The sequence below is a fragment of the Balaenoptera physalus genome, assembly GCF_965194825.1.
Source record: "Balaenoptera physalus genome assembly, chromosome: 12".
Classification (NCBI taxonomy): Eukaryota; Metazoa; Chordata; class Mammalia; order Artiodactyla; family Balaenopteridae; genus Balaenoptera; species Balaenoptera physalus.
In genome coordinates, this window is record NC_138897.1 from 91,459,984 (window position 1) to 91,486,476 (window position 26,493).

At 51.3% G+C, this 26,493-nt stretch overlaps 1 protein-coding gene across 6 annotated transcripts in view; it reads right to left on the reverse strand.

Annotated features, from left to right (window-relative positions):
* Positions 1 to 357: 357 nt before the first annotated feature.
* SCARB1 (scavenger receptor class B member 1) overlaps positions 358 to 26,493 on the reverse strand; it is a 78,191-nt gene continuing 52,055 nt past the window's right edge. For 3 of the 6 annotated variants that reach the window (XM_082418277.1, XM_082418273.1, XM_082418276.1), the window contains 8 exons: positions 25,795 to 25,910; positions 23,667 to 23,833; positions 17,778 to 17,896; positions 12,735 to 12,808; positions 9,206 to 9,257; positions 8,158 to 8,304; positions 4,858 to 4,986; positions 358 to 1,339 (listed from right to left, as the gene is read on the reverse strand). In XM_082418277.1, coding sequence (XP_082274403.1) covers positions 4,858 to 4,986; positions 8,158 to 8,304; positions 9,206 to 9,257; positions 12,735 to 12,808; positions 17,778 to 17,896; positions 23,667 to 23,833; positions 25,795 to 25,910 — 804 coding nt within the window. In that variant the 3' untranslated portion in view covers positions 358 to 1,339. Of the gene's footprint in view, positions 1,340 to 3,260; positions 4,812 to 4,857; positions 4,987 to 5,354; positions 8,305 to 9,205; positions 9,258 to 12,734; positions 12,809 to 17,777; positions 17,897 to 23,666; positions 23,834 to 25,794; positions 25,911 to 26,493 lie in introns of those variants that run through there. The other 3 variants (XM_082418274.1, XM_082418275.1, XM_082418272.1) reach the window with 3 other exon arrangements.

Below are 26,493 nucleotides of genomic sequence, written 5' to 3' on the forward strand. Positions count from 1 at the left end.
CTGCGCTCTAGAGCCCACGTGCCACAACTACTGAAGCCCACACGCCTAGAGCCTGTGCTCCGCAATAAGAGAAGCCACCGCAATGAGAAGCCCGCGCACCGCAACGAAGAGTAGCCCCCGCTCGCCACAACTAGAGAAAGCCTGTGTGCAGCAACGAAGACCCAATGCAGCCAAAAATAAATAAGTAAATAAATAAATAAATTTTAAAACAAGGGAAAGGCAGGTCTGCGGCCCAGTCCCTGAGAGGCACTCACGGCAGGAACCAGAAAGGAGCTACTGGCTAAAAAAAGAAGAGCCCGGGGCTTCCCAGGGAGCCCTCCCGTTCCCCCCCAAACAGGCTGTCACAGACTCAATCAGTCACTTTTTAAAAAGGTTTATTATTTCAACTGTGAATTATTTTTAAAAGATGATAAAATTCATTTCTCTTCCAGTAGAAAAGAGACAGAGGTTTGCCCCGGAGACCAGGAGCCCCGGGCAGATGGGTCACCCGACCACACACCCAGGCTGATGGGCCCGGGGCCTCTCCACCTCCGCCCCGGCACCGAACAGCTGAGGACCCTGGTGGGGGGCGGCTCGGGGCACAGCCTCCCGCCACCCCAGCCACGGGGCGGCCGGCTCAGTATACATGATGATGTCAGTTTAGGCTGGAGGGAAGGGGCCCAGACACCCAAATCCGGCACCTGTGTAGACTTCAGGGAGATCGCGATCCTGCAGGGGGTTAAGGATGTGGTCGGAGGCATCTCCGTTTTGAGGCCCAGATGGGTGTCCAGTGGCCACAGCTCTGGGTCCGGGCTGGGCGCTGAGCCACGGCCCGCTGCCCACCTGGCTGGGGCACAAGCAGTCTGCACTCCTGGGCTAGGTTTCGGGACAGTGGCCAGCCCCTCGGAGTAAAGGCCCTGTCCTGCCTGGGCGAGCCACCAGGCGGGGGCTGCAGTGTTTCGAGACTGATGGAAAGGACCGCTGGGGAGAGGTGACCTGAGCCCTTAAGAGCCCAGGCTGGCTCACCCAAGGGAGGGGACCCCGTGCCCACAACACCTGTGGTCGGGCCTGTGGATCACTTGGAGAGAAGGTTCCGGAACAGTCCTTGTTGACGAACCTCTCCCCAAGTCCCCTCAGCAGCGGCTCCATCCCTGTCTGCACACACCTGTGCACACGCGTGGACACGTGCTGGGGGGGTGTGCAGTGTGCGACAGGCATGTGGTAGCAGGAGGGGGGCGGCTCAGACTTTGGGATTAGTGGGCTGTCCGCTGAGAGAGTCCTGAAGAAGCGGGGTGTAGGGGCTGGAGAGCTGGTCGGGCTGAGTAGCCAGGCTGGGCTGGCTAGCGGCATCTTTGGGACCCTGTGGAGAAAAGGGGAGGCGCTGCATCACTAAGCCCCGCCCACCAAGCCCCGCCCAGACCCCGGCCCCGCCCCTGTACATCCTCCACCAGCATGGAAACCCCCCTTGGAGCCCCCATCTGCAGCCCCCCCCCATCAAGCTCGAGATGAGAGAAGACTGGAGTGACCTACAGACTCCTGGGACTCCACTACAAAGGGTCTCCTCATCTCACGGAACACCATCTTGCCCTGCTCTCACCCATCTTAGAGATGGGGAAACTGAGACCCTAAGGAACTTGCCTAATACAGTGAGTAGGGCAGAGCAAGGAGTCCAGGGCTTATATAAGCAATACTGTTAACACAGAAAAGCTGGAAACCACCTAAATGTCCACTGATACCAGAATGCATTTAAAAGACAGAGTTACAAGATGGCAGTCAACCTACACAGTTGTCACACAGAAAACTGAAGAGGGGAAATCCAGCTGTGGAGTGGTACATATAGTTTGACAGCACGGAGGTAAGCTTTTTAAAAATTATCTACCGTTCATGGATACATATATACAGATTTAGAGGGAAAGAAACATGCAAACACCAAATTCCTAGCGATGGATGTCTCTGGGGAGAGGGGGAGGGGCAGTGGGACTTGGCGATGGGGGCAAAGGACACACAGGGAAAAGGTGAAATACGACAAAATGTTAACAGGGTTGTTGAGTCTGGGTGAGAGGGAACTCAGAGAGTGCAGTTCATCTGGTTTTACATTTTTAAGTTTCTCAATTTAAGGACAATTTTAAAGGTAGCCATGAAGACAAGAACTGGGGGCAACTTTTCATCCCCCCAAAGCCCTCTGTCTTCCTTCCCCTCGAGGAATGGAGAAGCTTCCTGGCCCAGTAGCTGTGGTCGGAAAACCCCAGACGCCCCTACCCACTTGGGCCTTGCTCACAGTCCCCAGGGGCCTGCTTCGCCGCAGGGTGGGGTAAATCAAACCCCACTCAGGGTGGGGAGGGGTGGAGGACTCCTGACTCCTTTCCTCCGGGACAGAGCTCAGGCTTCCCCGGACCGAGCCACATGCCAGCCAGGGGCGAGGAGGGGTGGGCGTGCACCCCTGCCGACACCCCCCTCGACACAGAGGCAGCATGGGACAGCGGGGGTCGGGGGGGATTCTTAGCGATGTGGGCGCAGAGAGCCACGACTGGAGAAAGCCTCGCTCAAAAGTGCAAAGGGGAAAACTGCCTTCCCAAGAAAGACACATGTACAAACCCTCAAGGAACCAGAACCTGAGGCAGATTCCGCCCTCTCCTCCACCTCCTGTTCCCTAACACTTCGTTTAACTGAGGAATGAGGACTTGGAATTCATGAGAGAAAGATTCATGAGACGGCAAGAGAGATCCTGGAACGTGTCCCTGAAGGGCCGCCCAGTACCATTGTCCAGGCTGTTCACTGCACAAGGGCACCCAGCCAAGTGGGTATAAACAGGTTGTACTCTGCCAAGCCCTCAGCCCTAAAGCAGGCCATGTCTGCACAGAGGGGCTGTCTTTTCTTATTCACGTAAAAACACCCTTCTGGGCTAGTGGAGGCCCCATGTCCTCCCTTTCCTGGAGCAAAGCAGCCCCTCAAGGCCACCCCCATGCCCAGACGCAGGGCAAGGTATAGGACCTCCCCCAGGGACTCAGCACAGGCTGGAGGCCGAGCTGCAGGGACTCCAGGTCTCCAGGACCACTGGCCGCTTCCCAGGTGCCTGGCCCCCTAAAGCAGACCCGACAGGACACTCCAGGACACTGCCTTCCCCAAGTACACGTGACCGGGGGTAGGGGTCTCACCCCGGCTGAAGGCTGACCTGCCTTCCAGAAGACAGGGCAGCAGAATCTCTTTAATCAAAAACTTCCCTGATAACTTGACATTTGGATTCTGTTGGTAAAATCAAGAAGGGACTCCAGTTTTGGTTCTGTTTTATTTTTATTTTTGGGGGGGCGGGGAGCAGGGCATCCTGGCTGTGTCCAGGGAGGTGCAGCCATGGGGCTGAGACCTCACAAACACCAGCTCTACCTGTGCTAAAAGCGAATAACCCCCAACTCTGTGCCTGAAGACCGCACCCCTGCACCGCGAGAACGCCAAGCAAGTTTCTGCAGAAGGGAATCGTGGCTGCAAGGGGGCAGGGGTGCCAATGGGGCCAAATTGTACACAGGAAGGCGTCCCAAGAGGAATTCTGGGAGAGAGGAAGGAAACGGGGGACTCATCTCCAGCTAGGACACCCTGCCCCCCAAGCTCAGGAAGACACCCCCTTAACACTCAGCCCTGACGTGGTCGGGCTCTCTTATCCCCAGATCGGCAGGAGGAGCCCCCCAGAGCCTGGCTGGGGGACACAGCTCTCCCTCCCTCCTGCTCCTTGCAGGGCTGGCAGTACCTGCCAGCAAACACACCCACGCCCAGCGCCCATGTTCTATTTTATCTCCTCCTCCAGCCCTGGCAATCGAAGCAAACTGGAAGCAGCCAACTGGTCCCAAAAGAGTAGGGCTGTCACCTCATCCCCAGCCTGTGGCTCTCAAGAAAGCTATTTAAACCCGAGCAGGCCCAGCCCCAGAAGCTGGAGAGGGTGGGCGCATTTTTCAGAAACCAAAATAACAGCTATAATCAGAGGTATAATCATAGAGCGACTCGCCCCTGCCCAAACAAACCCCAACTGTCGGGCCCAGAGCTTGGCCTGTCACATCCCCTGGCGGGACTCGGCTCTCCTAAGACCTCAGCCCTAAAGGAACACAGCCCAGGAGGTGAACCCCCAAAGGCACTAACCTCCTTCTCCCGCAGGTAGGCTGCCGGATAAAGGAGCGCAGCCAGTTAAACGTGAGTTTCAGGTAAACAACAAACAGTTTTTCAGTATAAGCATGTCCTGATCATTTCATGGGACGCACTTAGGCTAAAAAGCATTCACTGTTTACCTGAAATTCACATTTAACTGAGCATCCGTTTGTTGTTGTCGTTTCTTGGGGTTGTTTGTTTGTTTTTGCTCCATCTGGCAACCATACCCTCAGACCGAGTCTTAGATCTACAGTTGGTGCCCAGGTGATGCCTAAATTCTTTTTTCTTGGCCAGTCATCCGGATTTATTTAAACTTATCTACATCAGAATCCTGTTGGGGGGGGGGGGCATTAAAATACAGATTCCTAGGCCCCATCCATGATGCTATTCCAGGAGGTCTAGAAGGATGTCCGTGGATCTGCATTTTTAGCAGACTTTCCCAGAAGAGTCTATATTGCACCAGAGGTTTGAGAAGCAGCTGAGACCTAAACCTCGATCCTGCCTTTCTAAGACAACCTTGCAAATAAGACACCAGCCCCCTAGCCACCCTCCATCGCCTACCACGCCTGGGATCACTCAGAACGTAAGAAGACAGCAAAATATACAAATACGTATTTTCAATCTGTAGACACTCCAGGTGAAGTTCAGGCTGAAGAGATGTGTAAGATCCAAAGCGTTTCAAGCCGCCAGAGTTCTACTCACTATGGGAGGGGATGGGGGGGGCGAGAGGCGTTACCTGGTACCCACCTACAGTCTTGCTTCTTGCAGTACAGTCCCCTTGGGAGCTGATGTCATCAGGGATTCAGAATAGGCCTGAATGGCCTCCTTATCCTTTGAGCCCTTTTTACTACTACTCCAAAATAAATAGCACTTCTCCTAGAAGATAACCAAGCTAATTTATAGTTGACGTTGCAGCCAAACACACACGGTTTTTACACGGTTCTCCGATTTTCAAAAAGCAGAGGGTGGGGTACAGAATTTTTAAAGTCCAACCACCATTAATGACTGGAGTTGGCTGAGATTTGGGGAGTGATGGTGTCTTTCACCAAAGACAGAAGTACGAGCATCTTCAGGAAACACGTTTGGTCAGACCGGCAAGCTGAGCTGAAAAGGGTTTGTCAGCCTGAAAATTTAGGCCGAATCAAGGAGGGGAGATGGGCCCCGCTGGGCAAGGTGGATTGGCCGAGACTCAGAGAGCTAAGCAAGTGGCGTTTTAAGAGTCTCATGCTTACTGACTGAGCTAGCAGGTGGCATTTTAAATCGACCAGAAACAGCGACATTTCTGTCTAAAAAAAAAATTTTTTTCTTTCAAAAATGACTTGACAAGAAAAATGTCTCTGAAGAGAAATTAAAATACGTTGAGTTTAACGACATGCCATTCTTTTTTTTATTTTCTTTTTTTCCCCTATCAGGACAGATACATAAAAACACGTAAGGCCTAACCCCTGCTAAACCAAAAAATATGTAATGGGATAAATTTCAACGGCTGGGCCTCCAGCAAAACCTGCGGGGAGGGTGCCTCAACCATGGTCAGTAGAGACGATGATATTCTTACCGGATTTGGGGGACACGGATGGGGGATGTGAAGCAGGGAAGCTTTCACACTGTGCATCTTCCCCCTCCCCCTCCCCCGTAATGGTCCCCTAACGGTCCCCTAATGACGGACCATTAGGAGAGACAGAGGGCAGAGGCTGGCTGGTCCAGCCCCTCGCCGGCTGCTCCCCTGGGCCTCACTCCTGGAAACCCACGGTGATGCTGGCCCCAGGGAGGCATCCACGGGTTGGGGGCTAGGGCTTCTGGCCCCTCTGTCCTCCCAGCGTAATTCATTCCAAAAACCCTAGGGAGTTCCCTTCTGCTCTGGCTGGGGCAGTGACAGAGGACTGGGCCCCCAACGTTCACTGGGGGCTCAAAACACCAGAGGCCCCGGTACCCTCACACCAGTGCCAACCTTTTCCCCCAAAGGATTGGGAATTTGGAAGGGAAATCAGGTTAAGGGTCTGAAAGCCCAGGTTAAGAGCCTGGAAAGGTTTATCCTCGCCCCAGCAAACAAGCAAGCAAGTTAAGCAAGCAAGCGTGCGAGCTGCCTCCGAGAAAGAGGAAAAAGAGAAAAAGCTGTTTGCCAGAGCTAAAGCAAGAAAGCAGGCGTTGCAGGTGGCCCGAGGGGCAGCAGGGGAGCTGGGCAGTCCCCGACCGAGGCTGAGGCCTGTGGCTGCAGGACAACTCGGGGGGCAGGGGGCACCGGGGTGGGGGGAGGTTCTGGTTCATGGATTCAAAATGGCCTTTCAAGACTCCCTGCCACTGAGCCGTGTCCCCTGTCCACCAGGTAGCTGCCCACCCATCCCCGCTGCCCCGGGGGCCTTGCATCCACACGCCTTGTCACCATGTGACGGCAGTAACTTGCTTAAAGGCCCCTGGTCTCCAGACCTCACATCCTACTCATGTCTCTATCCCCAAAACTGTGCACAGTGATCCCCCCAATAAGCTGTGAAGGTGTCAGTGAATGCCATGAATGAATGAATGATGCCAAATCAAGAAGGTGTATTTGTTGGAACTTCCCTGGTGGTCCAGTGGTTAAGACTATGCACTTCCATTGCAGGGGGCATGGGTTCGATTCCTATTTGGGGAACTAAGATCCTGCATGCCGCACAACGCGGCCAAACAAAAGGGGGGTATTTGTTGTCGCCCCCTCTTTTTCCTGCCTCGGAATGGTAGATGCCCCAGGGCTGGCTCTTCAGGGCTCTTCTCCATCTATGCTCCCTTCCCCAAATACCTGCTCCTATCCTGGTCCAAGCCACCATCCTCGCTCACCTGGGCCTCTTCACTGGTGCCCCTGCTTCCGCTCTCCCATCAGAAGACCAAGTGGCCACACGTTAACTGACCCAGTCACTCCTCTCCTTAAAAGCTTCCAACAGCTTCCCGTCACCCCCAGAATCAGTTCCAAGCTGCTCACCCTGCATTACAGGACCAGGCATGACCTACGTCGGCCTCTCAGACACAACCTCCTCCCCCCGCTGCCCCCATGCCCACTCCCCTCCAGCCACCCTGGCCCTGCGGGAGCCTCCAACACACCTCACCCATCCCTGCCTCAGGGCCTTTGCACTGGCCATTCCTCCACCTGGAGCACTCTTTCCCTGACTCTGTGCTGAGCATTCACTTCTAGGCTTAAATTCAACCTCTTCTGAGAAAGCTTTTCTGACATTATCTCTACAGTTGTCCCCAACCCCCTTGGATGCTGCGGTGTCCAGTTTGGTAGCTACATATGGCCGTTGAGGCTTTGAAAAGGGGCAAGTCCCAGTCAAAACCTGCTGTAAATGTAAAATACACACCAGATTCCAAGGACTTAACCCAAAAAAAAATGTAAAAACTTTATATTTTTTATATTGATTACAGGTTGACATGGTCATATTGATATTTTGGATATATTTGGGTTAAATAAAAGATATGATTAAAATTAATTCCCTTTTACTTAAGGTGGCTATTAGAAAATTTAAATTTAAAATCACACACGTGGCTCATGTTGTATTTGTATCGGACAGCACTGCCCTAAGCCCATCACATTTTCTATCATCTTTATCATCGGTGAAATCATCTCTTCTGTTTATTTACTTGGTTTCCACCTGTCTTTCCAACTAGAATGCCAGTCCCCGCACCCCCCTTCCCCCGGAGTAGGAACTGCCTTGTTCACTGTCGTATGCCCTGTGCCTGCCAGAGCCTGAAAGCCAGCAGCTGCTGACTTGAAGAACAAACCGTTCAAGTACCAGGTCTCCTGATCCAAAACCACCTGCAGCCCCTCCAAGGGAGGGTCCCCAGGCCTCCCAGAATAGGCAGAGAAGTGGTAACAGAATATGCAAGGGAAGCAAGGAGGCAGCAACAGCTTCCCAGCCCAGGCAGAGACCTAGGACTGCCGCCCGAGGTGGGCTGCAAGCTGAAGGTGTCCGTGGGCACAGCAGGAAGGGACGGCTGGGGGATCTGATCTGAGCCCCTCCTTCCCCCAAGCAGGCAAGCAAGGGGCCACTCGGCCCCGGTCAAGCTCTGGCCACCACCTACTTGGCTCCGGATTTGGTAGACGATGGGGATGAGCAGCAGGACGCAGCCCAGGGCAAGGAGCACGTACTGGGCATAATGCAGCACCTTGGGCATCAACACCAGCTGGGTGTAGAACGTCTGAAGGGTCTCACCCTCCATTGCCCCGCTCTGGGGAAGAAGAAGGACAAACAAATGGACTGATGCCACATACTGTGGGCCGAGGGTGCAGATGCCACCCCACACCACACCCCTCTGTCCCCCAACCCCTTCCCCATCTCAAGCCCACTAGCCAAAGCATGCGATGGATGGAGCCAGCCATGCCTCTATTTCCTCTGGGGCCGCACAACAGGACTACATTTCCCAGACTCCCTTGCAGCTAGGCAGGCCCATGTGACCTGTTCTGGCCAATGGGATGGGGGCACAGCGATGCTACAACTTCCACGCCTGGCTCCCACGTGATTCTCTCCATCTCTTTCCCAATTTACTGAATGGAGACGGATTCTGAAGATCTCCAAGAGGGCAGGACCAGAAGATGGAAGGAGCCTGGATGTCCCTGAATGTCTGCGTGGAGCAGAGCTCCGCCTGCCCCCCATCAGACTGTGATGGGAGTGGGAAGTGAACTTGACATTTGGAGGCTGTCTGTTCCAGCTGTTAGCTCACCCTGATTTAAAACGAGCTAAGCCAGAAGGAACCCTGAAAAGCTGGGAGAGAAGAAATTTCAATAAAAAGTTGACACCCTGAAAACCAACTTCCCTTCATCTCAGGAGAAGGGGCCACGTGCATTAACAAAATTATTTTACGCCCTGACCAGGGACTTTACAGTTTCATGCAGCTCCTGTGTTCCTCATCTCATGTGATCCTTTCAACCCAGTGGGATAACTGACATAAAGTGCTTGGAGAGGGCGAAGTTTCTAACAGATTGTTCGGCATTACTCAATCCAGCTACCCCAGCCCAGCCTCCCCACCACACACAGCCTCCTGCCCCAAATGCCCACAGCAACTCCTCACTGAGGCATCAGACACCACGCCCTCGGGTGCCCAGTACCCAGGGAGAGGGAAGCAGCCTTACCTCTCCAAACCACATCAGTGGCAGGATCACCGGCTCGATCTTCCCAGTTTGTCTGGAAATAAGCGAGACCAAGCAAGTGAGAAGTTTTGTCGGGGTGTCTTAGATCAGACAGCTCTGGACCTGTGATCGGAAGCCCCAGGGTCAGGAGGGATTTGATGTTGCAGCAACTTGATCGGCATGGGCTTGAGGAATGGGCATCTCCTGACGGGGCGCAACCTGACAATCCAACAATATCTTTTTAAATGAAAAATTCTTACGTGGAGGGGCTGCCAGGGACCTAGCTGATATCCATCTGTTCTTTTTTAGAAACAGAATCCCAATTTTATTCAGGACGGCAATACGCCCAGCTAACAAACAACACGGTTTATGCTGATCACCTGCTTTCCTTTGGGGAGTCTGGAATCTGGGTCCATGCCAAGCAAAAGGTGCCTACGTGACCACCCCCCCAGTAAACACCAGGGGTGCTGAGTTTCTACTGGGCATCTCTGGTAGGGGACACTTCACACGTGTTGTCACAACTTGTCACTGGGGGAATGAAGCATGTCCTGGTGTGACCCTCCTGGGAGAGGGCTCTAGAAGCCTGTGCCTGCTTTCCCCAGACTTCACCCTGTGAGCCTTTTCCCTTTGCCAATCATGTTTTGAATCCTTTCTCTGTAATAAATCACAGCCGTGAGTATAACTACATGCTGGGTCCTCTGAGTCCTCCCAGTGAATCATCAAACCTGAGAGTGGTCTTGGGGACACCCGACACAGTCAGCTGCTAGACAGCTGTGTGACCTTGGGCATGCTATTTACCCTCTCTGATCCTCCTCTGCAAAACGGGGATTATAATGGAACTCCTCACAGGGCTCTAGTGAGGATGGAACGCGACACCAAGAAAAATACCCAGCATATAAAAAGTGCTCTAGGGGAGTTCCCTGGTGGCCTAGTGGTTAGGATTCTGGGCTTTCACTACTGTGGCCTGGGTTCAATCCCTGGTCAGGGAAATGAGATCCCACAAGCTGTGTGGCACAGCCAAAAAAAAAAAAAAAAAAAAAAATATAGTGCTCGATGTTTATTATTGTTGTCTTGTCGTCAAATGCCAGCAAACAACTGGAGAAACAAACATTCTGTAACTTCACCATTCTCGGGTCTTCTTAAAGAAGGCACAGCTGGAGGGCAGCTGGCACTCTCTCAGGGGACAGGACCAGAGTCAGCACAAAAGGTCAAAATCCTCAGTCACAATTCTCAAAACGCGCTTATTCAGTAGAGTATTGTGCAGTGAAATGAATTTACACCGTATCACCTACAGAGGAGACAGACACGGAGAACGCCCTGGAAATACAATGGCACGTCCCCTTCACTTTAGCCTCTTTAATCTGAGTTTGTAAGAACTGATGTAAATTGAAGGCACAGAGTGTGCAACCCTGCTGCCTTTATCTTGTGAGCAAACAGCACAAAAGTTCCTCAGACAAGTCACAGCTAGACAGCTCTGCTTCCGGGCGGCGGCGGTGTCTCCGGACTTCTCCCACGTGGGTTCCTCAACAGCCCTCGGGGGTGCTGACAAGCACTGCTGTTAGACCACCGCCCTCGAGACCACCATCCCAGCCCACAGGGGCCGCCAGACAGCTGTGCGGCCTCGGTTCCGAACAGATGGGAACACAGAGGCCCAGAGACATCAGGGTGGTGGTTCGTGGCCACCAGCGGGCGGAATCCAGCCACCCAGACAGACTGCTGGCTTGAGCCGCATTTGTCAAAAATCTGCATGAACTCCCAACAGGTGAAACCGAGAGAGCGTGTGTTCAAATCCAGATTTTGAAAAATGCATTTGCAAATGCATAGGATGTGGGCCACACTGAGGGCATGGGCCCTGCTGCTGGACAGAGGCTGGCCCTCGGCCCCATCCCCACTGGGCTCCTCTTAGTCGCCTGCCGGCCCTGCACATCCAAATGAGCAGACCAGGCACTGAGTGACGGCAGCCCCGTGGAGCTCAAGTCTGGGCAGCAGACGCCTAATGCACGCGTGGGGCCGTTTCACCGGCCACAAACGCTTCAGGAACAAACTCTCTGAGCAGCCTCAAAATGTAAAACTGAAAAGCTAGTGGGGGAGCGAGCATGGGCTGCACTGATGATCCTCCCCACGCCCAGACAGAGTGTTATTCCTTCCAGCTGAGAGGCGGCTCACAAAGCCAAACACATGCTCACATTCCTGCAGCCCAGGAATCTTGCTGGGGAAATTTTTTTTTAAATGAAACTATTTCAAATATGCTAAGAAGTACAGGGGACTTCCCTGGTGGTCCAGAGGTTAAGACTCCGCCGTGCTTCCAAGGCAGGGGACACGGGTTCGATCCCTGGTTGGGGAACTAAGATCCCATAGGCCACACGGTGCGACCAAAAAGATTTTTTAAAATAAAGAAGTACAGACCCTGACGTAACGACCAGTGTGTGCTCCCTCACCCAGCTCCATCCTAACTCGATGTTATAACAAGAGCTGGCAAGGATGTAGAGACACTGGCACCTCCCACGCTGCTGGTGGGAATGTAAAATGTCGCAGCCGCCCTGGAAAAGTCTGGCAGCTCCTCAAACTCTTAAACATAGAGTCACCATATGACCCAGCAATTCTGCTGCAAGGTATCTACCCAAGAGAAAACATACATCCACACAGAAACTTATAAATATTCAAAGCGGCACTATTCATAATGGCCGAAAAGTCGAAACAACCCAAGTGTCCATCAACTGATGAATAAAAACATGGTCTTTCCATGCAATGGAATATTATTCAGCCATAAAATGGAATGAAGCAGGGACACCGGCCACCACATGGATGAACCTGGAAAACACCATGTTAAGTGAAAAAAGCCAGACACATACTATATAATTCTATTCACATGATATGGCCAGAATAGGTAAATCCACAGGAACAGAAAGTAAATTAAGGGTTGCCTGGGGCTGGGGAAATGGGCAGTGACTGCTGAAGGGTGTGGGGTTTCTTTTGAGGGGGCGGATGGAAATGTTTCAAAATTGATTGGGGTGGTGCTGCCCAGCTCTGTGAATATCCTACAAATCGCCGAACTGTGCATTTTCAAAGGGTGAGTTTTATACTGTGTGAATTAAATCTTGATAAAGCTGTTACTGAAAACCAACTCAAAAAAAAAAAGAAAACCAGTGCTTAAAGAATTCCTCCCCTCAAGTGAATGGTCTCACTTCAGAAGACTGTTTGCTAAGTTTCCATTTTCAAACACTTGGTTTTGGCAGGATTTAATTTTTGCTACTCTGTCGAACGGGAAACAGCTTGGATGGAAGAGTCTGGCTAATTTGGGGGACAAATGTCAAGAGAGAACAGGGCAGGGATGTCAGGATGCAGTTTGGGCTCGGCTGAGAGCTAAGACCCCCCCCCCCCCCGCTCAGGGGTTCAAGGGGCAGGGACCAGATTCCACGTCCCGAAGGACCATCTCTCTCCCCAGATGCCAGGTTCCCAAGGACATGGCCAGAGTCCCGAGTCCCTGATCTCTCAACAGCAAGGCACCCCGGGGCTCCCAGACGCCACTCACCCGATGCCTTTCACAGACTTAATGTAGAGGCTCAGCTGCAGTTTCACAGAGCAGTTCATGGGGATTCCGGTGACCTGCAGCAACAAGAAGAGTGAGGGGCCTGGCTTCCCTGGAGCCCTGGGGAACCCCTTCAAACAACCCTCTCCCTGGTCACGCTCAAGAGGGTGCGTACCCCAAAGGAACTGCCCATCCGATGGGGCTTCCGCTGCCCACTCAAAGCCCTGACGGGTCAACACATGTTCCCCAAATGGCTCTTACGTCCACAACCTTGAGGGATACCCTCTGGTGAGCCAGCCTCGCTCTGGATGGAAACAAAACTAACCCTTTCCATCTGTTCTCTTGCACAGTGCGTCCCCCAGTGCAGAAGGACGTTTCCCAGTCGTCGCCCCTCCCTCCAGCCTCCAAATAAAATAAAATAGATTTGCATGTTAATAAAGTCACTATCTTCTCCATTCACCCCCCATTTCCTCCCCACCAGCATCTCAAAGAGAAAGTCTGCAGGGAGCTTGCTCGGCCTCTAGTGCCTCTGCAATATACCTCCACCCAATCTCCATTTCAACAGAGCTGGCCTCAGGCTCGTGCCAAGGGCAGGCGACGGTATTTTACAGAGAGCCTAGTGATATTGTGCGTTCTTTACTTGGAGATTTTTTTTTTCTTTGGCGGTGCCGCACAGCTTGCGGGATCTTAGGTCCCCCGACCAGGGATCGAACCCGCGCCCCCTGCTGTGGAAGCGCGGAGTCCTAACCACTGGGCCGCCAGAGAATTCCCTATTTAGAGAAATTTTTAATTTCCAATTTGAGGTCATGATAGAAAGCTTCCTTTGTGCAGGATTTTTTTTTTTTTTGATGAGATCATTTTTTTTTAAAGTAGTAAGTCAGTAACACAAAAAGTGACACACATATAGGACCAAAACCAGGAAGGTGCTTCCAGAATGATGTCAGGAAATGAGAGTGGAAAGGAACCTAGGTTTGAGGACAGACTGCTGCTTCTTAGCTGAGACTCTTCTCATCTGGAAAGTGGAGACAATTCTGCCCGCCTCACAGGGTTTCTGCAAGGGCAAAATAAGGGATGCAAGACGGCCACACTCAGAGCCATGAATGCTGTGTTATCACATACACCAGCGGGAGAGGGCATTATCTTCCAATATAGCCTGGCATCCTGAGCTCTTTTGGGACCCCAGGGGCACAGAGCAACTGGCCAAAGGCCATGCTCCCAGGACGGGGGAGAGTTTGAACTTGAGAACCCGGTGGGACGGGAGTGAGATTACCCGTGTGCAAAAGAGCCAGCAGGCGTGAGGCTGCCCTGCTAGCAAGGTTGTCCCTGGCTGGCGTCTGGGATCCTGGATTTCAGGAGGGCTCCCACCTCTCCCTGACAGATAAGAGGGGCTCACTGTACCAGGACAGTTTGTACAAACAGTGTGGTTTATGCTGACACCCGATTTCCTTCCGGGAGTCCGGAATTTCGGTCTGTGCCAGGTAGACGGCGCCTACATGACCAGCCCCAGTAAGAACCCTGCGCACTGAGTCTCTACTGGGCGTCCCTGGTAGAGGACACCTCACGCGGGGAATGAAGGGTGTCCTGTGTGACCCCCCCCCCACCAGGAGAGGGCTCTGGGGGCCTGTGCCTGGTTCCCCCAGACTTCACCCCATGTGCCTTTCTCTTTGCTGACTGTGCCTTGTGTCCTTCACTGCAATACATCACAGCTGTGGGTACCACCATATGCTGGGTCCTGGGAGTCCTCCTAGCAAATCCTCCAACTTGGGGGTGATCTTGGAGACCCCGACACATCCTGCTTTCCAGACTCTACTTTCTGGCGTCTCCACTCAGGCCACTTCCTTCTCCAGGCAATGTGTCTCCTTCCCTCCTTGGCTGTTCTTCCAGCTGCCGTCCAGTCACCTCTTCTTGGGCAAAGCCCCGCCTGTCCCCCACCACCCCGCAATCTCAGAACAGAAACTTGGACCCGTGAGCCCACGTCTGTCACCACACCCTCCCCCAGTTTCAGGAGCAGAAAAGAAGGCACCAGAGAAGCCGCTTCCAGCAGGCGTTCTGTTTTCCGGGCTAATGAGATCAGAAATCAGCAAATCGACCCCATGACCATCCTCCCCAAATCGACAACAAAATCCAAGGCCACTTCCTCTCCCCGTCTGTCTCTGATCTGAAATGAGAAGTAGGAGAAGTCTACTTCTGCATCAGCTGATGGGCTGCTGCAAAACAGCTGTTTGCATCTCTCCAGCCTCCCAAACTTAACTGTTTCTTCCTCAATGTGGGGAAAAAAAGAAAATCCATGCAGCACAATGAAAGTCACCAGTGAGAACAGAGAAAAGATCTTGCTCTTGCTGGAATGCCCAGAAGCCAGCAGAGAGAGAGAAAGAGATAGAGAGAGAGAGAGAGAGGGAGAGAGAAGCAGTGAAGTGAATGAACTAAAAGAGAAAGTGGAAAACCATTTGTTAGCTTTATAATAAAAGCCTTTTAAAAACTGGTTAAAAGTTTAAGACAGTATGGAAAAGCCTTAACACATCTAACAATAAAGAATGAATTTAACATAGAGCACGCAATAGATTCGTATTAATAAATTACTATCAACTTAATTCATTAATACCCACTTAATTAACTACATATTAATACAGGACAGAATGTAGTGGGCATTAAAACACCTGTTTGTACAGCCAATATTTTAAATAACTGTAAATGGAGTATACCCTTTAAAAATTGTGAATCACTACGTTACACACCTGTCACTTGTATAATATTGTACGTCAACTATACTTCAATTTTTTTTTTTTTTAATTTATTTATTTATTTATGTCTGTGTTGGGTCTTCATTTCTGTGCGAGGGCTTTCTCTAGTTGTGGCAAGTGGGGGCCACTCTTCATCGCGGTGCGCGGGCCTTTCACTATCGCGGCCTCTCTTGTTGCGGAGCACAGGCTCCAGACGCGCAGGCTCAGTAGTTGTTGCTCACGGGCCTAGTTGCTCCGTGGCATGTGGGATCTTCCCAGACCAGGGCTCGAACCCGTGTCCCCTGCATTGGCAGGCAGACTCTCAACCACTGCGCCACCAGGGAGGCCCTATACTTCAATTTTTTAAAAAAGGCTACATACTCTATGGTTCCAACTATATGACATTCTGGAAAAGGCAAAACTATAGAGACGGTAAAAGATCAGTCACTGCCAAAGGCTGGATGGGAGTGAAGGTAGTAGGGGGATAAATGGGTAGAACACACGGGATTTTTAAGGCAGTGAAACCATTCTGTAGGAGACCGTAATGGTGGATACAGTTGATGATGCATTTGTCAAAACCCATAAACCTGAACAACACAGAATGAAGCCTAATGTAAGCCACGGACTACATTAATAATAATAATAATATTATTATTATTCATTCATGTCGATGATTATTAGTCGATCGATTATTAATAGTCGATGATTATTCATTCATCGACTGTGACAAATTTCGTGCCAGGGGAAAACGATGTCTGGGAACTCTCTGTATTTTCTGCTCAGTTTTTCTGTAGGCCTAAAACTATTCTAAAAAACCGAAGTAAGGACTTCCCTAGCGGTGCAGTGGTTAAGAATCAGCACTTCCACGGCAGGGGGTGCCGGTTCGATCCCTGGTCGGGGAACTAAGATCCCATATGCCGCATGGTGCAGCCAAACAAACAAAAATGAAAGTATATTAATTTTTTTAAAAACAGACATATGCCGTTGAGTATTCAGGTTTAGAGAAAAAGAAAATTTTTAAATAATAAAAATTTTTTTAATTAAAAAACAAAGAAGACCTATGTTTGAATTCAGCCTCTTCCCTTACTCACGCTCAAGCACTAATATCTCAGTAAATCAAACCCATATTTACTGAGATGCTAGTACTTCTGTGGTAACTACTAGAATCCAAGCGATTAACAAGACAGAACAGACCTTTCCCTTATGGAGCCAAGAATCCCATTTACTAGCTGTAGCACTTAACCTATTTGGGCTACAGTTTCCCCGTCTGTAAAATGGGAATAGCAATGCCCACGTCTCAGATTATTGCGACAATTAAATGAGTTGGTGTGGGTGGAAGAATCTAGAATTATGCCTGAAGCATAATGAGCATTCTAGAAATATCTGCTGAACGTGAAGGGTGTGCGGTCATAGCTGACTTCACTAGCCTGGATTTTTATTTATATTATTTTATTTTATTTTATTTTGTTTATTTTTTTAATTTGGCCGAGCCGCACGGCTTGCGGGATTTTAGTTCCCCAACCAGGGATTGAACCTACGCCCTCGGCAGTGAGAGCACGGAGTCCTAACCACTGGACCGCCAGGAAAGTCCCAGCCTGGATTTTTAGTGAAAAAAAAAAAAGAGAGAGAGCTAGAAGGTGGAGTGCTGGGGGCTGGGGATTGAGTCAGAGGCTAAGAAAATCTGAGGAGTACCAAGGAAAACGGCATGGAACAGCACCAGGTAGAAGAGCTTCCAAAAAGGCCTGTGGGGGAGACCACAAGTGTCCACTCAGGAAACAGAAACTCACAGAATTTATTTAATCAATGATAAAAAGCCACCGAGTCCAAATGGGCAAATTTCCAGTGAACGGAGGCACTAAGAAAAGAAGCAACTGGGTAAAAATCATGCCCACGGGAGGGCCACATGTACAGGTCTGATACCCTCCTGGTCCCTGTTTGTAGACAAAACAACACACAGGACAAATTCCCCAGAACCCAGTTTATCCACAAGATGTTCCAGGCTCTTGTCGGTACCTAAAGATCTTTATGGTATGTTGGCACAGACAGAGGGCTGCCTCTGGCTAATTTGCAGGCTGATAATTCCTAATTAATTTACTGTCTTATCATCCTTTTATAGAGACAATTCCCTTATAAAGGGATAAAGTCCTTGCACTATGAAGTCGGGGCAAACTTTGATAGCCTAGAAGCTATCACTGCCAAAGAAATCCAGGCCTCCCATCACCCCCACCCTGGAACAGCTTGGTGCCTAGTGGGGAGAGAAGAAATCCAAGTGTGCACCAAACAGAAATCCCCGTGCCCACCCACAGGCTGACAGGCAGGGGCTCACCGGGTGGACGTCCAGGAACAAGGAATGCTCTTCTGGGTTAGGGTGGAGGCCAGACACTGCCTCTGCCAGGACTGGGTCAGCGTTGTAGAAGTGAGGATGGGAGAGAAATAAGGGTGCGTCTAGAAGGCAGAGGGGCAGAGAGGGGATGTCAGACAAAGACAGCATGTGGGCACATCCAGAGACCGGCCCCTGTCACACCCTGAGCTGGGCAAGGGGGTGCGTAGGTGATGAAACACAGCCACCGCCTGCAGCGCACCCCCCCCCCCCATGATGATGACAAGAGGCAAACAGCAATAGCTAGACAGAGAGGATTCATTCGGTCTGTAAATGTTTACCAAGCGCCCAAGAGGCACCAGGAACCGGAACCCACCCAGCAGGGGACAAGCTCGGTGCCATAGGAATGGTAAAATAGGAGCTGCTGCTTCTGGCAGGAGAGATCAAAGGAAGGAGAAGAAGCTGGCTCAAAGATGCCAGACAGAGAAGGTGAGGGAATGGCGTTCCAGGTGGAAGGGATGGCAGAAGCAGACGCAGGGAGGTGGGAAAACGCGCAGTGCCTGGAGGGGAATGATGGGAGTTGAGGATAGAAAGACTTGAACTTGGGTGAGAGGAGGGGCATCTGGATCGCCAAGCCAAGCAGCCCGGACTGTCTTCTGCAGGCAACACGGCAATGATCAGAGACGCTCAGGTGTGCACACCTGCAGCCAGGTCTCCCTAACGTCCACGGGAGGGGAGAAGACACACCTGTTTTGCTCCTTCTCTCCCAGCAGCTGGTCTGTGGGATGGACGCCAACGTGTGAGAACAGGGACTGACTTGGGTCCCTCTGGGTGGGAAATTCACACCCAGACACCCGAGGTTGAACCTCTCCATCAACTGACCAAGCAAGGCAAACAGCAATGCATCCTCGTGTGCTCAGGACAACATACAACAGGCCTGATGGACAATGGGTCAATGAGGAAAAGAATAAGCCTCTCTCAAAAACTGACGAGGACCAAGAACGGGCAAATCATAGAGACAGAACGCAGACTGGTGGTGCCAGGGGCCGGGGCAGAGAGACGGGGAGTAAGTGTAAATGGGTACGGGGTCTCCTTTTGGGTTGATGAGAAGGTTCTGGAACTAGATTGTGGTGGTGGCTGCACAACGTTTTGAATGTATTAAATGTCACTGAATTGTGCACCTTAAAATGGCTAATTGCGGATTACGGGAACTTCACCTCGATACGAAAACAAGAAAGAAAAAACAAACAAAACTCACAAGGTCTTCTTCCCTAAAACCAGCAGCCCATCTGCTGCCAGCCGGGTGACCCGCATTCCTGTTTATGTGTGTCTGGCAACCTCAAATGTCTAGATTCTTTCTGCTTTTCTTAGCAAAGCCAAGCACTGGTTTGGAATAAAAGCTGGGATTTAACTGCTGTCTGACTTCATTTTTCCCAGAGTCCTTTTACACTCATTGCCTTAATGCTTCTCAACATTAATTTATTCATCCTAGTACCTCTTTGATGTGTTGCCATATCCAGATACCCCCTGCCCTGTTACATAATGTGCTTCTCTGAAGCAACTGCCATTGCTTTACATAAACAGCTGTATTTTAAAGGAGGAGCTTGCTATCTGAGGCATAACTGGCAAACACTTGCCAGAATTAGAAAATAAATATAGGAATAAATACAACGTGAACGAATGAATGTTGTAGATTCTAACTAGAGACCTACATGAGGCTTGGACCCTGAGGCTTGCTCTTTCTCTGTCAAAAAGAAAGACAGACGAGTGTTAGAAAGGTACTTTCTTCTGGAGGTGATCAGAAGGACAGAGAGAGAATAGAAAGCAGAAGACCTCTCTCACCATGTAAGTCGATGTTATTTAAAGCTACCTCTTGGGACCTTTGAAGTCTTGGGCACCACCAGGGACAATGTTTGACAATTTGGAAAACCCTGTTTCCCATTCTCCCATCTCCACTGTGAAAGGAGACCGACAGAGCAAACACAAGGACCCCCCCTCCCTCGGTAAGGGAAGCAGTCACCGAGCCAGGCCCTTGAAGGCGGCGAATCTCAAACAAGCCCCATCATGCCTCCAAGGCCGGGGTGGCGGGGTTAGGGAGAGACTGACATGGGCTGGACCAATTTGCCATCACCTTCCCTTGCTTCAGCTTGCTTGGTTTTTTAATAGCATGCATGCATGTACGTGTTTCTTTCTATTTTATTTCCAGACAGACTGAGAGACAACACCCAAGTAATAAGTGATAATTAATTTATAGCTTTATGGCACATCTAACCAGACCTAATAATTGCCCAGGATCACCACAGATTAAGGGCCTCCACTGAGCAAGGACCCTACACAGCACAGAGGTTGGAGGAGAAAGAGTTCTCTGGGTCCAAGAACTTCTCAAGGCCCAGAAAGGGAAATGTGTGGGTATTTCTTATCTTCAGATAAAATGCCACAGAAATACAGACACAGGTGCACCCAAAGACATGTATGAGAATGCTCTTAGCAGCACTAGGGTAATGGTCAACAGGCAGAACCTCGTCGGATGCCCGTGAACAGCAAAAGAGCTAAGGAAATGGAGGTGTGGTCCCACCGTGGAATACTATACAGCAAGGAAGAGGGCACCCACAACAACAGGGATGGACCTCACCAATGCGAAAATGGGTGAACGAGGACAGAAATAGAGAAAAAGGAACATATGCTTTATGATTCCGCTCACATAAACACCAAAGGCAAGCAAAGCTGTGCTGCCAGAAGCCAGGCCAGTCACTAGGAGGGTCACTCCTGTCCTCTTTCTCCATCACTTGGTGGAATTTCAAAGTGCACGTGTCAGTTGGGCATCTCTCTGTATATACGTCTCTTTCAACGTAAACGAAAAATTTTTATTTGCATAACACATACATAATTCCCTTGCACTTTTGAAGTTCTTCTGGCACATGTGCTAAGATGAGGCAGTGCGATTTTCATCCCTAGCCCTTGGCAGTGGATGGATATGTAGTTTCTGCCTGTCCAGCACCCACTCTTTCTCCTGGAACCTACACCCCGATAAAGCCCCTCCCCTATTTTCAGCCTCCTGTCATGTGGGTGCTGGCCCCACCCACTGGAGCCAGGGGCTGAGCATGTGACACAGCCTGACCAATCAGCATAGGCCACCCTTGGCCACTTACTGGTTCACAGCTGGTCATGTGATGCAAGCCAGCCCAATCAGAGCATACTCTGGAACTTTTGCTGGAGTGAAGAGGAGCCAGTTGTCCCCTTTCTGCAGGACCCAGAGCTGGGAGGAGGTGAGCCTGGAGGCTGGAGGGGAGAGCCTGCCTGGCAACAAACCAGTCTGGAGGAAAACTGAGCTGGCACATGGCGAAAGGCAGCTTCGGACAACAGCTGAGCTCTAGCGCTATGCCTAATGCAAAGGTAAACCAAGAAATGCCCTCTTAGGCCTAATCAGGTTGGTGTAGCACCTGCCACTTGCCACGGCAACTGTGTAGCACACAGCCTACCAGGTCTCTGCACTGTCAGCTCACCTACAAGCAGAAATTCCCGTAAACACCAGTGAAGAAAGAATTAAGCAAACAGGGAACAAGGGCAGGTGGGCCAGAAGAGGCCACGACAGAGGTGGGCACTTCCAGGCCCCAGCTCCAAACCCTTCACCCACGGAGCACCTCATTCTGCTTGAACTTGGGGAAACCGTCCAACCTGATGGCAGTCCTTCCTCCCAAACCTGCAGCAAACTACCCCTCCCAAATTCCCATCTCCAGCCGGAAATGTGGTTCCAACCCGACAGGCCCCAGAAGTCAAGACCTCGAAAGATAAGGAGTAGCTTCTTGTCCTACCAGCTAGGGTGTCACACCCTAGCCTTGAGCCTCACTTCCCTCAGTGCAAGATACACCCACACATCCATGTGTTCCCACACTGTGTAAGCACCCACTCCATACCGGGCCCAATTCTAGAAGCTAAGGACAGAGCCCTGCATACGGTATTTACAATCCAATACAGGAGACAGACGATAAGTAAAATAAAAGACACACTCAGTGATTTCAGGGAGTGATGAGAACCAGGAAGACGATCAAGGGTGAAATGACAGAGAGCAGCCGGGAGGTGGGGCAGGGGAGCAACTTTCGGATGGGAAATCAGAGAGCAGGCCTCCTTGAGGAGGTGGCATTTGAACAGACCAGGAGCGGGTAAGGGAATGATTCACACAGATCTACAGCCGCCTGGGGAACAGCTGATGCAAAGGCCCTGAGGCGGGACCAAACGAGATACATCCTAGAAACAGGGAGAAGGTGGCGGGGCTGAAGAATATCAGTGGGGAGAGTATGGAAAGAAATGACATTAGAGAGACTGGCAGAGGTCAGATCCTGACAGCACTGGGGCCTCTGTAGGGATTTCGCTCTACACGCACGGGGCACTAGTAGACATTTCAAGCAAAGGATTGGGTGGCAATCCGAGTTTTTGAAAGGTCCCTTGGGCTGCTCGCTGGAACGATGTCCAACAGAACTTTCTACGATGATGAAAATGTTCTTTTTTTCACTGTCCGTCTCACAGTGCAGTCACTAGGCACGTGTGGGTGGGGATCATCTGAAATGTGGCCAGTGCAAGGAACGCACTGCCTTTTTAATTTGCTTTCATTCAAACCAATTTCAATTTATCTTTTTTGGGGGGGTGGGCCGCACTGTGCAGCATGCAGGATCTTAGTTCCCCGACCAGGGACCGAACCCGTGCCCCCTGCAGTGGAAGCACAGAGTCTTAACCACTGGCCCGCCAGGGCAGTCCCCGATTTCAATTTAAATAACCACACGAGGCCAGCGGTGACCGCACTGGACAGTCTGGGAAACAGATGGTACACAGGGCGGCCACAATGCAAGAGGAGGGCCAACTAAAGGGGCCTGGACCACGAGGCGGCGGGGCAATGGAAGAAAGCAAGGATGCAGGAGTTACTTTGGAGGCAGGGCGCACGGGGCTCGCTGGTGACCTGGATGAGGGTTGGGAGAGGGAAATCGAGCTGACGTCCAAGTGTCCAAATTGAGCATGTGAGGCGGGGCGTCTCGGGGACTGGCACACAGCTGGAAAACACTGACGATGTCAGAGGACAGAGTGCCAGCGCCAGGGGCCACATCCAAGCCCACAGCTGCACACTGCGGAACAAGATTTCACGGAACCGTTGGGCTGCTGCCAGCTTCCTTCCCTCCCCAGGTCGGGTGGAAGGTCCTCCCCACGAAGCCTCCCTCTCAAGCCACCTATCATGACCTGGGAGGCAGAACGATGCCCTTCCCAAAGACGTCCACATCCTCATCCCCGGGACCTGTGAATAAGTTAGGTTACACGACAAAGGGAATTAGGTCGCAGGAGGAACAAAGGCTGCTAATCAGCTAAAAATAGGGAGCAGTGGCCTAGATTACCCAGGTGGGCCTGATATAGTCTCCAGGGCGCTTAAAACTGGACAAGGGAAGCAGAAGAGCTTCAGAAAAAGAGATGTGACCACAGGAGTGGGATCAAAGACTTGTGATGTTGCCGGTTTTGAAGACAGAGGGAGGGAACCCTGAGCGAGGAATTCTAGGGGCCTCTAGAAGCTGGGAAAGGCAAGAAAACGGGGTCTCCCCATCAACCTCCAGAAAGGAACGCAGCCTGCTGACACCAGGATCTTAGCCTGGAGAGGCCTGTGTCAGACTCCTGAACTACGGGACTGCTTAAGATCATTAACTTGTGCTGTTCTAGGCCACCAGGTTTGTGGGAATTTATTACGACAGCAACCGATATACCCAAAGCATTTTTTTTTTTCAAGTTATCTTTCTGCTGCCCACTTTATCTCCAGCCTAATGGGATTATCAAGAGTACAGAGGCCATGAAGTAAACAGACAGATAAGCCCCTCATCACGGGCCACACCCTCCCGCCCTCCCACGGGGAATGACACATACTGAACCTGCAGGTGCTGACATTCTGAATTCCGGACTCCCGGCACGGGCAGAAGCCCTCATTGGGTGGGTAGACGGACCCGTTGGCAAATAAGGTGTTGGGAGCCACGAAGCGAAAGGTGGGGATGCCTTCGAACACCCCCTGCTCCTTGTAGATGAGCTTCATGGACCTGCGGGGACAAACGATGGAGGATGGCACCCCAGAAGGCGGTGGCTGGAAGTGGGTGGCCCGAGTTGAGCCACGCCCCACGGGCACGGCCGCCCCGCCCCCCCTCGGGTCCCAGCAGCCGCTGTCTCTCGCCTGGCGAATTGCAGTGACCTCCCTTATGGGTCTCCCTGCCTCCCCCCCCACGCCAATCCATTCTCCGCAAGCAGATGGAGCTTTAAAACAAGGACAGAAGATATCGCGACCCCACTTAGAATTGCAATTGCTTCCAGTCTAATCTAGAATAAGATCTAATGTCCTCACCATGGCCCACGAGCTTGTAGAGGGTCCGGCCCCTGCCCACCTGTGCTGCACCCCACAGGTGGTATTCCTCCCACATGCTCCATCCTGCCCCAGGGCCTTTGTATCTGCCGCTCCTGGTGCCTGGAATGTTCCTCTCATCCCCACGTCAGACCTCAGTTCCTCACTCAGGTCGCGGTTCGGCTGTCAGCTCCGTAGGCAGCAGCCCCGTGGCCGACACCCTATTCCCTCTCCTTTCGCTCACCCTGCCATATTTCTCAAAGGCACTTCTAACCTCGAACATGGGCTGTGGATCAGAACCGCTCCGCCCGTGCTGTCCACGGGGGCCGCTCTGCTCACGTGGCCTTAGAGCCCTTGAAACAAGGCCAGTCCAAGTTAGGATGCAGTTCTGCGTGTCAAATGCACTCCACATTTCTGCGACTTGATACCCCCAGACAATGGAAAACCGCTCTTCAATATTTTACATTTGTTTACACATTGTGAAATGATACCATTTTGGATCTCCTGGGTCCAACAAAACATCATTACAATTAATTTCACCTATTTCTCGCTACTTCTCTTTAATGCGGCCACTAGAAAGTTTTAAACTGCAGATGGGACTTGAATTATATCTTTATTGGAGAGTGCTGGCCTAGACAATAGTAACACGTCAATGCTAAATTTCCTCATTTTGGTGACATGATGTGGTTATGTAAGAAAATGTCATTTTTAGAAAACACCCACTTAAGTATTTAGGCGTCCAATGTACTCTCAAAGGGTCCAGGAAAAATATACAGAAGGAGAGAGAGAGAAAGAGAGAAGTGTGGGATGAGGATAAAGCAGAAGGGGCCAAAGAGAAACAACTGGGAAACTGGGGAAGGCCATGCGGAGAAAGTTGCACATTCTCGCAACTTTCCTCTAGGTTGAAATTCCTAACTTTAAGAAGTGAACACACGCGGAGCAAAAGCACCTCCGCTCTCTGACACTCCCCTGGGGTGCATGGGCCTGAGTCCCCCGCCAGGACATGACTCCCAGGGAACAGAGATGGGGTCCATCTTGTCTCTGCAGGGACCCCAGTGTCTCGCACAGACAGGGCTTCATCAAGGTTTGCTGGGGAGGCAGGTGGGTCGGAGTTCACATCAGTGAGATCCCAAGCAAAGCGTTTTTCCAGAGTGGCCTGAACAGAGAAGCCGAGGACAGGGCAGCACCCAGAGAAGAGCTCTAGGAGCCACTGTCTCTTCTCACCCCTCGGCCGGGGCCACTGCAATTGTTCAGCCCCAAGCTGACCTCCGAGGCTGCTACTCTGGAGACTGAAGGGGCTGCAGGAAAGGCATCCAGATGTCGCAGCATCCGACGGGAAATTAGGGCAGCCAGGCAAACAGCACAGGGAGCCCATCGCTTGCCTTATTGCACGGTCCCCTGCAATCCTGCCCATTTCCTGCCCACCACGACCGAGCTCCAACAACCGCCAGCAGCCTCTCTCTGGGCCTTGCAAAAGCACCAGCAATTGGCGTTTGGCTCTTCATGGTGCAACCAAAGAGAATTCAAGATGGCGCCAAGGGCCGGTGGACACACAGAGAGCCAAGCGCTTTGCAAGTTCACGCCAAAAGCCACTTGATTCGGCTCTGAGCAGCCACAAAGCAGATTTCCCAGGAGGCCCGGAATGTCCCAGGTCAGGGTAATTACCGGCAGGCCTCGGGGCTGTAGAATTCCAGCGAGGATTCAGGAGTCATAAATGGTGCCCACATCTGCCCGGAAGTCCCATTAATCATGTTGCACTGATCGGAATGCCAGAAGTTGACCTGTGGGGACGCAAGGCCTCTTAAAGAAATGCTCTTGGGCATTTCCTACCTGACTTGGAGCTGTGACTTCACGGGCCATGTGCCCTGGGGGATGTCACCACCCAATTGACAGCAGCCTGTCCCCTCGGAGAGACAGCCTGGTGCAAGGTGAGCAGGCTGTGTAGACAGATAGCCAGAGACACTGTCGACTGCAGCTCCCCACTCCCTAACCATGGATCCCTGAATGTGCAATTCTGCTAGGGACTCAGTTATTTCATCTGTAAAATGGACCTGTCACTCACATCTCCAAGGACCACAGTGAGCAGGGGACACTGACCTCTTCACCTCTCAGAGAGGAAGGACACTTCCTGAAAACAGATCAAGTTAGAAGGTAGCCCAGTAAATAAAATATTTAAAATAATAATGGTGGCTACCAGATCTCAAAACAGTAGTTGCCTCTGGGGAGTGAGACCTGGACAGAAAAAAGAACAGACTTCTCACATTCTACCCCTCTGTCCTAGGAGAAGGTTTTTAAGCATGTGTACATTTATATATATATATATATATATATATATATATATATATATATATTTTTTTTTTTTTT